This window comes from Tupaia chinensis, unplaced genomic scaffold, assembly GCF_000334495.1.
Source record: "Tupaia chinensis unplaced genomic scaffold, TupChi_1.0 Scaffold000354_1, whole genome shotgun sequence".
NCBI classification, from domain to species: Eukaryota; Metazoa; Chordata; class Mammalia; order Scandentia; family Tupaiidae; genus Tupaia; species Tupaia belangeri.
In genome coordinates this window covers 3418338-3430898 of record NW_006159849.1, presented here as the reverse complement: position 1 = coordinate 3430898, position 12561 = coordinate 3418338, and the positions used below count along the sequence as shown (strand labels likewise).

General features: G+C 40.9%; 1 protein-coding gene across 1 annotated transcript in view; it reads left to right on the top strand.

Annotated features, from left to right (window-relative positions):
- Nucleotides 1–12561, top strand: part of VLDLR (very low density lipoprotein receptor) — a 45070-nt gene that overhangs the window by 17524 nt on the left and 14985 nt on the right. Inside the window, 12 exon segments of the mRNA XM_027773426.1 lie at nt 2022–2144; nt 5720–6091; nt 6179–6301; nt 6385–6507; nt 7312–7431; nt 7535–7660; nt 8158–8329; nt 8911–9129; nt 10655–10699; nt 10701–10768; nt 11649–11788; nt 12099–12240. Of these exon segments, the coding sequence (XP_027629227.1) occupies nt 2022–2144; nt 5720–6091; nt 6179–6301; nt 6385–6507; nt 7312–7431; nt 7535–7660; nt 8158–8329; nt 8911–9129; nt 10655–10699; nt 10701–10768; nt 11649–11788; nt 12099–12240 (1773 nt within the window).

The window sequence follows — 12561 nt, the reverse complement described above, 5'->3', positions numbered from 1 at the left end:
CTTTCCCTGTGGCACATCTAAATGTCTATCTGTATCTTAAGGCCCAGCTCTGATATCCTTTATTTACCCTCCAAATTTGTGCTCAGAATAGAGAGACAATCTCTGTTGCCATGTTTTGGTCCTGTTTATCATTTGCTCAAACATTTTTGTTATATAGCCAATCTTACATATCCTCATGATGTTCCCTACTTCTAAAAATCACATGGTCTCTTTACAACTCTTCCTCTACGCCGTTTGTGGGAACTCTGAAAAATATCATGGGTTGAGTAACAGCCACTCACCCTGTAAGCCCTCTGGCCTCTCCCTCCCTGCTCAGGAACACATGGGCCTTGGATAGCACTTCATCCAGTAACACTGGGGTTTGAATATTTAGTAATTTTAGAAATGGGTGTGACTCTAAGAGTTAACATGGCTTTCCTTGCTTCCTTGGCTATACAATTCAGAAATGACAGATTCTTTTTGGATCATCATAACTTATCATACATCTTGGTTCCAGAAATTGAATATAATCACTATATTCCCTCCACTCCTTTATAATATCTATGACTAGCCCAGAGTACCTCAAAGGTCAACATTACACCCTGAGAGTTCTCTCTAGTTTAAACCTGACTTGACATGGTACCTTTCAGATTTTTAGCAAATTGTGGCCTTTTAGCTGATTTACTATCAAAGAATATTTACCAGAGAGGAATATTTTAAAGTTGAAATTCATGTTGAGAATATAGGCACATGGGCAAGAAAAAATACAGCCTATGAAGGATAAACATAGGGTATATAGCTACTTTGTCAATAGTCTTCCTACTCTGATTCCTTCATGGGAAGGGTGACCAAACTGGTTTACTTAGGGCAGTCCTGGTTTATGCTTCTTTTCCTAGTATAGCTAACAGTGTCCCCTTTCTACCCAGACTCTCCCAATTTGGGCAGCAAATTGCATAGTCACTCTAAATATAGGGAGAAAGTCTGCCCTAGGAAGAATTAGTAGCAGAATTTATATCTTGCCTTAGGCTATTTTAACACTAGCAGTCAGATACGGGTATTAGCACTGGCAGCTGTGGCAGCTTTGGTGACTTTTAGCTGGTTGATGTTCGCTTACCCCTTGGCTAGAAGAACTAAAATCTCCTCTCCCTTGAATTTGATACCCTCTATTGTTATGCTCATGTTTAAGGTTTCTCCCTTTCCTACTGAGGGAGTTCTCCACAGCCCTTTCATAGACCTGAAACAGTCTTCAATGCTGAGACTTGGCTTTCTATTTCTATACTACGCAACAGTTTGCTGTTAGGAGATGCCCGCTTAACAGTGTTATCGTCAGTTCAGACCACTATAATACAAGTACCGTAGACTGGGTAGCTTACACAACAGAAATTTATTTCTCATAGCTATGGAGGCTGGGAAGTCTCACAAGATGCCAACCGATTTAATGTTTGACCTAGGTTCTTTTCCTGGTTTGCAGATGTCACTCTTGTTTCTCTTTATTAAAGTACTAATCCTATTCATAAGGGCTCCCCTGCCCCATGACCTAATTACCTCCTAAATGCCCCATCTCCTAATACTAATCACGTCAGGGGTTAGGATTTTAATATATAAATTTGGAGGTGTGGACACAAACATTCGGTGCATAGCCAACGGTTATATGATGACCCTGTTGTAGAATGGAATGTTTAGTTGCTAAACTTATGAACTACACAAATGATGTAGAAAAATACATGAGGAGAGTAAAAGTATTACTTAATCTCGACAATATAGAACAAGCAAGAGATTAATTGTAAGGTATCACCTGGGTTATAAGCGAATGGGAGACCACCTTTGTCTTGCCTTGACTCCAGTATATCTTCTAGGTCTCTCAAGTGAGCCCTTTCTCCTCTGAAAAAAAGATTTTTCCAAAGTTCTTTGGATGCTGGTGGTTGAGTGCCAATTGACTGAGCTTTAGTTTTAGAGAGAAATGTCCAAAATGCAGTTTTAGCCCTAATATAAAGAAAAGGCTCTGGATAAGAGACTTTAACACGGAAATGATGCTCTTGTAGTAAAGAAGACATGTGCTGAGTCTGACTTCGTATGCAACAATGGCCAGTGTGTTCCCAACCGATGGCAGTGTGATGGGGATCCTGACTGTGAAGATGGTTCTGATGAAAGCCCAGAACAGTGCCGTGAGTGTAATTTGCTTTGGACTTGAACTTCCCCAAGCTGTTCCATGTCTCACAGTTCTAAGTATTGCCTAATCTACTACTTGGTATTCATTTTCCTTTGCCAACCTTAAAGTTTAGGCCAATTGACTCCAAGGTCAGTCAAGTTATTAATAGTTGACCAGTCTCCTTTAAAGACTGTTTTTCCCAGTCCAACAAGACTGACGTTCTCTTGGGTAGCTTTACTATTGAAATCTTCAGACTGAAGCCAGCAGATTTGATTAAGAACTCCTTGACTAGGTGCATAGATTTCAAAGGTTTGATAATGACTCTGAGCAGATGGTACTCTGGTCCTGGAAGCTAAGTCAAGATGTGAGGGCTCCCCATAGGCCAAGTGTAAGTGATGCATATTATGAAAAAGGTTATTACTTTTGTAAGGGTGATATACTTTTTAAACAAACATGTAGCCTCTAGTTTCTAAAGTGGGGAGTGTTACAGCTTTTTATTACATAAGAGAAACTTCATAGATATGCACATGTGCAAGGGTCATTCAAAAAGTTCATTAGATAATGCATTAAAGTATGAGTTTATTCTGGTACAAAATAATTTTGAAATCTAGCATAGTATTTTCAAAACATGCATTTACCTTGAGCTCTTTGAAGACTCCTTGTGTCCTTAGGCTGATATTTAGGAAGAAGTCGATGAGACCATAGAAGTTGATGGTTTGGGATCATTTAATCAGGATCATGTGAATGTCGAGGTGAAGAAAGATTTCTTAGAGTTCATTTTGAAACAGTAAAGACCTACTGGCACTCTGAAAGAGGAGCACTAACACAAACAAAGCTTAGGTCCAGGATGCGATTTTGAAATTTAGAACAAAAATCAAGCAAAAAGGAAGATAAGGGTGTTACTTTCAATTTTCTAGGCAAAAGGTGAAGGTAGCCAATGTAATATTAGTCAAAGCAAGTGAGTTAAAGAACTCTGAGTTAAACACAGAAGATTTAACTTCAAGTAGAGAAGAGGGAGACCTGGTAAAGTCAAGAATTAGGGCATGTTGGGACCAACAATTAGTATGATGGCTATGTGTCGCTGGACTCCCATGTAGTTGACTGTGGGTTGAGTCCTGGATCCGGTGGCTTAAACTCATGCCGGGTGCATGTGCATGCGTGCCCAAGATCCCAAGAGGAGAAAGGAGGAGAAGGGATTGTGGCGTGGCCATCCCCCATGGGGGGTGATTTCTCACTTTCTGTCTCTCTGTCTCTCTCTCTCTTTCTGGCAAGCGCACGTGCCCTATAGCAAAAACCTCTCCAAAAAAAAAGAATTAAGGTCTGTCTCCTTTGCAAGGTCTAACTCTGAAGGGGGCTGTGAGAGAGGCCTGTGAAGGAATTTAGGCAATGGGCTATTTCGTAGGTGTTAGACCACATGGCTAATGAAGTTGGTATTAAGGGACTGTATCTGAGTGTGTCCACTTGATATCCAACAGATGAATAATGATCTGGGAGCAGGCCAGCCAATATACTTAACCATGCCAAGTAAAACAAAAACCAGAACTGAGCACACCATGGAACCTTGAAAGAGGGACATGGTCAAGGTTTTCGGGTGCGCTGCCAGATCACATAGGTTGGCATGGTTTCTGAGGCGTGAAGCTGGCTGGATATTCCCAGGCTTCAGTTAATAAGCCCAATTTCACCAGCGTGCCAGGCCACTGAGCTACAGGTGTTACCACTTCCAAACAGCACCAAAGCAGCCGCTTTGTACTGATCGGTTCTGAGGTTCTTTTGAGACTGTATATCATCAACAGATATGAGAACATGCCGCATAAGTGAAATCAGCTGTGGCGCCCGTTCCACTCTGTGCATCCCAGTGTCCTGGAGATGTGATGGTGAAAATGATTGTGACAGTGGAGAAGATGAAGAAAACTGTGGTAAGAAGATCAGTGTTGAGTGGCATATACCAAAGACCCTTTTCCTCAAAGAAGGGTGGGCAGGGGAAGCTAACTGAAACACGAAGATGCCATTACATTGACTCACTTTTCAGCGACTTCCACTATCTGCTCAATTCCTTGTCTTTCCTAACTGCTGTAAAACTCTGAAAGATATCCACGTGGTAAATGACCATTGCTTGGTGTTTCTTTTAGGCAAATAGAAATAAGAAGGTAAGTCATTCAAGGCATTTATATAGAGAAGGAAGTCAATGAGGCCTCAAATTGTGTGGGCTTTTCTCTCTTTTATGACAGCAATTCCTGGGCCATCCTCACTTTGGCTCAATAAAACCAGAAGGATAAACAGGGCTAGCAAACATGTTTGTATGTCTAAACAGACAAATAAGCTTGGCTTATTGTACTGAATTACTTACATTTCAAACAATAGTTATTATCCCCAAAACTACATTTTATTGCAGCCATTCTAAAAACTAAATGGTCACAGAAGCATGAATTAACATCTTGCTAACAAATATCCAAAGAAAAGTCTATCCAATCTTTGTTTCTGTCACAGTTCCTATCTTTGAAAGCAAACTGCTTCCTAGTCTTTCCTATTTCTGCTCTTGGAAAAATCTGTAGTAAAGTGCTACATGTTAAAGATGAGACCCTGGGGAAATCTTTAGGTTGAGCAAACATTGCTTTGAATGCTCTTTCAAGCTACTGCCCTCTTTCTAGGGCCTCATAACACCTACAGTCCCAAGTCTGACAAGCATGGGCCACCTGATCCAGAAGTGTACAACAGAATTCAGGGCCCCTGCAGTCGAAACACCAGTCTTGCATATAAAAGTCACTTCCCAAGGTCAATACCACTGCACCTAGTTCAATGAGTTTTCGTGTTCAATCCTAGAATTGAGCTTTATGTACTGGCAAGCCCTAGAGCTGCCAAGTGTTTCCCTCATAAATCTAGACTTTGCTTCCCAAGAGAGTCGCGGTCTCCATTCTAATTACCACCAAATTATGACCTTAATACTTCTGGCAAGAATTTAAGTCAATACAAACAAGTGAGTGTGACTAGCTTATCAGTATTAGCATACCTGGTTGCCAGATTGCAATTCTAGCCGTTTCCATGCCTTTTTAAAAATTGTAAGTGTTTAAGAGGTGTTTTGCTGATCCTCATGTAAAGGACCAAAAAGAAGGAACTAGATATGGTGGTGTATGGTTCCCTTCTTTTTGGTGGTTGTGCTTGTTAGGAGGATTACATTTCCTTTAAACCTAATGTATGATATTCTCAACTAGAGATGCAGTCTGGCCTGCTAAGCCCTACGTTGATTTAGGGCTAAGTCTCTGCCTTCCAGAATTAAATCCTTTGTTTCAACTTAAGTTATTAATCACTGTCCCTTTATGAGTTAATTATGGTCCTTATCTCTGATTAATTTCAAGTCTGTAGCTATTTTCTTTGTCCTTTATGTCTATTCTTATGCATAATATGCTAGCAATTTTTACACAGAGAGACTATTTCCTAATGCTCCAGGAATTTGGTCTTGATATAATTCCATTTTAATTCCTAAGTGAAACTAAGAAACTAGGATTAATGATCGAAGATCAATATATTAGATTTTAAGAGTCTTGAAAGGACTAATCTGGATGCATTTTCAGTGGGCACCCTCTGTCTTAACAGGCAACATAACGTGTAGTGCTGATGAGTTCACCTGCTCCAGTGGTCGCTGCATCTCCAGGAACTTCGTGTGCAACGGCCAGGATGACTGTAATGATGGCAGTGATGAGCTTGACTGTGCCCCACCAACCTGCAGCGCCCATGAGTTCCAGTGCAGCACCTCCTCCTGTATCCCCCTCAGCTGGGTATGCGATGATGATGCAGACTGCTCGGACCAGTCAGATGAGTCCCTTGAGCAGTGCGGCCGCCAGCCAGTGATACACACCAAGTGTCCAGCCAGTGAGATCCAGTGTGGCTCTGGAGAGTGCATCCACAAGAAGTGGCGATGCGATGGGGACCCTGACTGCAAGGATGGTAGTGATGAGGTCAACTGTCGTAAGTAGCTTTCTTATCCCCATGACTTTGGTTCTTTGCTGGGACAGTGTGATTGGTTTCATTCCATGGTGTGCCCTCCATTTGTAGCTTCTCGAACCTGTCGACCTGACCAATTTGAGTGTGAGGATGGTAGCTGCATCCATGGCAGCAGGCAGTGTAATGGGATCCGAGATTGTGTTGATGGTTCCGATGAGGTCAACTGCAAAAATGGTAAGGGTCTCTTCTTGCTGGTAATGTAAGGGCTTGCTCCGGTCAGACCCATAATGGAATCTCTCATGTGTTTCTCTTTGTAGTCAACCAGTGCTTGGGCCCTGGAAAATTCAAGTGCAGAAGTGGGGAGTGCATAGATATCAGCAAAGTCTGTAATCAGGAGCAGGACTGCAGGGACTGGAGTGACGAGCCTTTGAAAGAATGCCGTAAGTGAAGGGACTACTTGACCGCAGAGCTGAGAAGCTTATGTGAATCCAGCTGAGCTAATGCTATTTGGATTCTGCATGATATCCAGTTAAACTTTCAATGAACTAAAGTTTAGTTGTTATGCTTTAGAGTAAACTTTTATGATTTAAAAACCCAGGCAATGACAAATTAGTTTATAAGTTAGTTGTCTTAAAGGTAACTAATCAGCAGTGGAGAAACTTGACTAAATACTGTTTAACCAACTGGTAACTTGCCAAGGAGTTTGGGTTTTTCTGTTTCTCTATTCTATTCAGACATTCCTATCTATATAAGAAATGATTAGGGCTTAGGCAAATTGTAGGTTTGACCAGGCTAGTTAGATTATTGCAAATAGCTTGGATTATAAATATGAATGAAATCACTATCAATGTCAAATAATCTGTCAAGTGACTTTGTTACATTTTTATTCCAGATGTAAATGAATGCTTGGTATTATGCTTTAGAGTAAACTTTTATGATTTAAAAACCCAGGCAATGACAAATTAGTTTATAAGTTAGTTGTCTTAAAGGTAACTAATCAGCAGTGGAGAAACTTGACTAAATACTGTTTAACCAACTGGTAACTTGCCAAGGAGTTTGGGTTTTTCTGTTTCTCTATTCTATTCAGACATTCCTATCTATATAAGAAATGATTAGGGCTTAGGCAAATTGTAGGTTTGACCAGGCTAGTTAGATTATTGCAAATAGCTTGGATTATAAATATGAATGAAATCACTATCAATGTCAAATAATCTGTCAAGTGACTTTGTTACATTTTATTCCAGATGTAAATGAATGCTTGGTAAATAATGGTGGATGTTCCCATATCTGCAAAGATCTAGTTATAGGCTACGAATGCGACTGTGCAGCTGGGTTTGAACTGATAGATAGGAAAACCTGTGGAGGTGAGTCACAGAAAAGAACCTAAACCCTGGGGGTGATGGGAAAGGACAAGATATATCTAGTAAGGTTTAGGAACAGCAAGACTAATTCTAATTTCCCTCCTAGATATTGACGAGTGCCAAAATCCGGGAATCTGCAGTCAAATTTGTATCAACTTAAAAGGCGGTTACAAGTGTGAATGTAGTCGTGGCTATCAAATGGATCTTGCCACTGGCGTGTGCAAGGCAGTAGGTAAATGGACTTGACTGGTGTTGCTCTGGTACCTTTATGAGTAAGTGCTCATAAATGGTACAGCCAGTGATGCCAATAGTCAGACTAAATAGGAAATGAAACAGCACCTGAGAGCAATACGACTGAGCTCATACTGCAGTATTACAGGTTACATAGTGGATCATTTTCCCCAGCATCTGCCTTGGTCATTCCTTTTACATAGCATCCCATGAATACCTACCAGGTTTGCTTACTTTCTGCTTCTGAAACTTGAGTGCAATTCAGATAAGTAGCTTATTCATCAACCGCCCTATCGCTGACCGCCGTAACCCCGGCATGGCCTTCCTAATCAGTGGGAAGCACTTGCAGGTCCCAGGGGCAGGGACTCTGGCACAAGCACTACTGAGGTATTCAGCACTACGTTTACTTTTTAAGTGCTCCTCTATTGGGAGGAGATGATTTAGAAGGACTGTGTCTTTTTACAGCAAAACTAAGTCAACATAACTCCTGTCTTGCAGGCAAAGAGCCGAGTCTGATCTTCACTAATCGAAGAGACATCAGGAAGATTGGCTTAGAGAGGAAAGAATATATCCAACTAGTTGAACAGCTAAGAAACACTGTGGCTCTTGATGCTGATATTGCTGCTCAGAAGCTATTCTGGGCTGATCTCAGCCAAAAGGCTATCTTCAGGTAGCTTTCAGTTCCACCTTGGTGTCCGTGTCATTGTCACAGCTTGTGGGAGGGTTTGAAGGAGTTTGTCTTGTCTATAGCTCTAATCTTGCACCTAATTATTTAGAAATATGGACTCTCATGCTGACTTTTTTAAACTCTCAAATGACTATCAATTCTGAGTTAGAAACTAACAACTGCCTATGACTAAAAGATAAGACTATAACAGATGGCACCTTAATTTCTCATATTTTCTCCCCCTTCTCTACAGTTAATTGCTCATTGATGCTACAAATAGAAATGGTAGTGGCAGCCTTTTCTTAATGAGAACTATAGAAATTCAGAGGATGGCTACTGAAACAAATAACTCTACTTAGAATTTTGTTGTTCTTGTATACAGACTACATATCAGTAACTATCAACAGATAACCTACAATATTATTAACTTAGTATCAGTCACCAGAATGGTTAGAGTGGTGAGCTAAGGTGTTACTAGAGTTCTTTCTGAAGAAAGTTCTTGACGATTTTGTAAGCAGAAATTCCATTCTCTAGGCTGTCATGGTGTCAAACTCTTAAATTTCTTGTGACCTATTCTGTTTCAGTGCCTCAATTGATGACAAGGTTGGTAGACATGTTAAAATGATCGACAATGTCTATAATCCTGCAGCCATTGCTGTTGATTGGGTGTACAAGACCATCTACTGGACTGACGCGGCTTCTAAGACTATTTCAGTAGCTACTCTAGATGGAACCAAGAGGAAGTTCCTGTTTAACTCTGACTTACGAGAGCCTGCCTCCATAGCCGTGGACCCACTGTCTGGGTTTGTATCTGTGTTTCCCATCACATTGCCTTTCGGATGCTGTGTGTGTAGATCAGAAACTTTCCCCATTTCTGAATCAATACTAAAAATCCCAAAACTTATCAGCCCCCAAGAGCAAGGCATTATCTGCAAGATGTCAGTGGTACTGTAGCTGAGTGGCCCTGGATGGCCTCATCTGTATGGCAGGTCCTCCCTGTCTTAATCCCATGTGACTAACTGCTGGGTAACATTACAGAAACAACAGTTCTGATTTGATGCCAAAAGTTATAGTCAAATCCAAATGCCCACTGAGCTTTTACACACACACACACACACACACACACACACACACACAATATTTTTTAGTCTGAATGCTGCGCTGGGTTAGTTTTGGACGATCAAACCTAAGGACTTGGGGATGGCAGATAGCCTGATGATTAAGGCTCTGGATTCCCATATGGTGAACCATGGTTTGAGTCCCAGACCCAGAGGACGCTTGAAACTCACACCAGTCATGCCCAAAATCCAGAGAGGAGAATGGACGAGAAAGGATTGTAGCATGGCCATTCCCTCTGGGGGGTGGTTTCATGCTCTCTGTCACTCTGGTTAGCACACATATCCTATAGCAAAAATCTCTCAATAACAAAAACAAAAGTCCTAAGGACTGACATAAATTGGGGGGATTTTGGTAACCATGCTGCTTCGAGTAGTAAAAGTACAAATTATCTGAAAGTCCAGTATAAATAAACAAACCTTTCTAGAAACGTTTAACTTAAGGATTTTCCTAAATTGCCACTAAGTATAGAAAAGCAGCTTAGAAAGTTGATTAAGGTTGTTGTAATTACAACTAGCCCCTATGAAGCCTTATTAGAACACAGTCAGCCCCAACTACAAAACAGAGGATATTTGTCTTTTGTACCTCTGAAAGAATTAGCCTTCCAAAAAAGAAATATAGGGGACCAGTGGATGGCATAATGGTTATGTTGCTGAACTCTCATATATTCAACCATGGTTTGAGTCCCAGAGTGGCTTAAAACTCACACCAGATAAATGTGCATGTATGCCCAAAATCCCGAGAGGAGAGTGGGGCAGAAGGAATTGTAGCATGGCCATATTTCCCCTGGGGGGTGATTTCTTTCCATTTCTGTCTCTCCATCTCTCTCTGTCTCTCTGGTGAGCACGCATGCCCTATAGCAAAAATCTCTCTTAAAAAAAAATAAAAAGGAAATACATAAAACCTTGTGACTATGTGGGCCAAAATTTAAATGTCAGAGTTATATCAATGAATATAGTTAATGAGCATGTAGATTCTTAGCATTAAATTTTATTTACCCAGAACATAATTTTTTAAGTTGTTGGGAAAATCATGACATCTCTGTCTGTGTTTTCCTATGTAAAAATGTATCATCACTTTGCTGATGACACGACAGATCTGTAAGTGCGATGCTTTTTGTCTCCAGTTGTCAGTTCACTAAACTTTTGTCTCAAGATTCAACTTTATTCCTTCTAAAGCTCTGAGGTTTATTTTTAATTTCATTCTTCACAGATTTGTTTACTGGTCAGACTGGGGTGAACCAGCTAAGATCGAAAAGAATGAATGGATTTGATAGACGTCCGCTGGTGACAGTGGACATCCAATGGCCTAACGGAATTACGCTTGGTACGTCTGTTCTTCCTTTTCAACCACCTATTCAGCTGTCTCATCATGTTAATTTATCATCATAGTTAATTTTCAACTAAAATGGCCGACCCTCTGGTTCCTCTGAAGCAGGAATTTTGGATGAGAGTCACTAAATAATGCAAATGGAATGGTAGACTTACCAATTACATGCTTCATAATCACTAGCTTGTAGTAGCATTTACTATTTGGACCTAATAAATGACATGAATTCAGTGAATCTTGGGCACTGGAGATGCTAATACTAAATACTTCTGGGATGGGACCAGCAGTTAGCATAATGTCTCTGTTGCTGGACTCCCATGTAGTCGACCAGGGTTCAAGGCCCAGACCCAGTGGCTTAAACTCATGCCAGGCACGTGCGCGTATGTGCCCAAGATCCCGAGAGGAGAACGGAGGAGAAAGGAGTGCGGTGTGGTCATCCCCCATGGGGGGTGATTTCTCGCTTTCCATCTCTCTGTCTCTATCTCTGTCTGTTTTTCTGGCAAGTGCACGCACCCTATAGCAAAAATCTCTTAAAAATAAAAGAATACTTCTGAGCCTTTGCCTTTCCTGAGTTGTAGACTCGTAATAGTTTTCTTCTGGATTATCAGGGAGGACCAACAAAATGCTAAGCTTCCTTAATATTTTCTGTAATGAGAGTAACATTACTTAAATCAGTTACTTGGGAATCTTAGTTCCCCCAAATAAATGTGGGTACAAATTCTGTATGCTGCTCCAAAGATTTGTGGACCCCCCCCCCATTTAGTACTCATGATGGAGAGGAAATCAAGAGAGTATAATACAGAATTCCTTAGATATTTTAAATAGAAGCTGGAGTGGTAATAACTTATTGTGCAGTATCAATTCTTTTTCTACCTAGACCTCATAAAAAGCCGCCTCTATTGGCTCGATTCTAAGTTGCACATGTTGTCCAGTGTGGACTTGAATGGCCAAGATCGTAGGATAGTACTTAAGTCTCTGGAGTTCCTAGCTCATCCCCTCGCACTGACAATATTTGAGGTAAGACATGTGACTCACATCTTAGCACAGAAAAAAGGAGAAAAATTCGTCCAGAGGGAGGAGAAGTGGTTTAGAGGGAGGAGCATGACTTGAGGGACTGCTTTCGCTTAAAATCTGGCACAAATTAGACACTAATGCCTTAAAGCATTTTGAGAAACCTGAACTTGTTTCTCTTACAGATGTACATCTAATTTCTTAGATCAACATTCAAAAAACGTGGTCCATTAAATGGCTAGTAAATAACAATGGCCTTAGATATTGACTTTCGCTCATCCTGGGTATACATGCTAATTGGGAGGTTCTGTTTTAGGATCGCGTCTACTGGATAGATGGAGAAAACGAAGCAGTTTATGGTGCCAATAAATTCACTGGGTCGGAGCTGGCCACTCTAGTCAACAACCTTAACGATGCCCAAGACATCATTGTCTATCATGAACTTGTACAGCCATCAGGTAACATGGAGAAGCACAGTCCTTACTGACTACTTTAAGGACAGCAGCATCCCACAGAATTTACTGGTTTATGAGGAGCTCTTTAGCAACTCGACTTTCTTTTAAAAGGGAACTTTTTTTCTTTTTTTCTTTTTTTTTTATTTACCAGCAGGCACATGCTCTTGCCAGAGGGACAGAGAGACAAAGAGACCAATTTTGGGGTGGGGGAAAAAACATCCCACTCTGGGCATGGTCGTGCTGCAGTCCCTTCTTCTCCATCCTGTCAGGATTTGGGGTGCGCATGTGCACACACGAACCCAGTGTAATTTTTTTTTTTTTTTT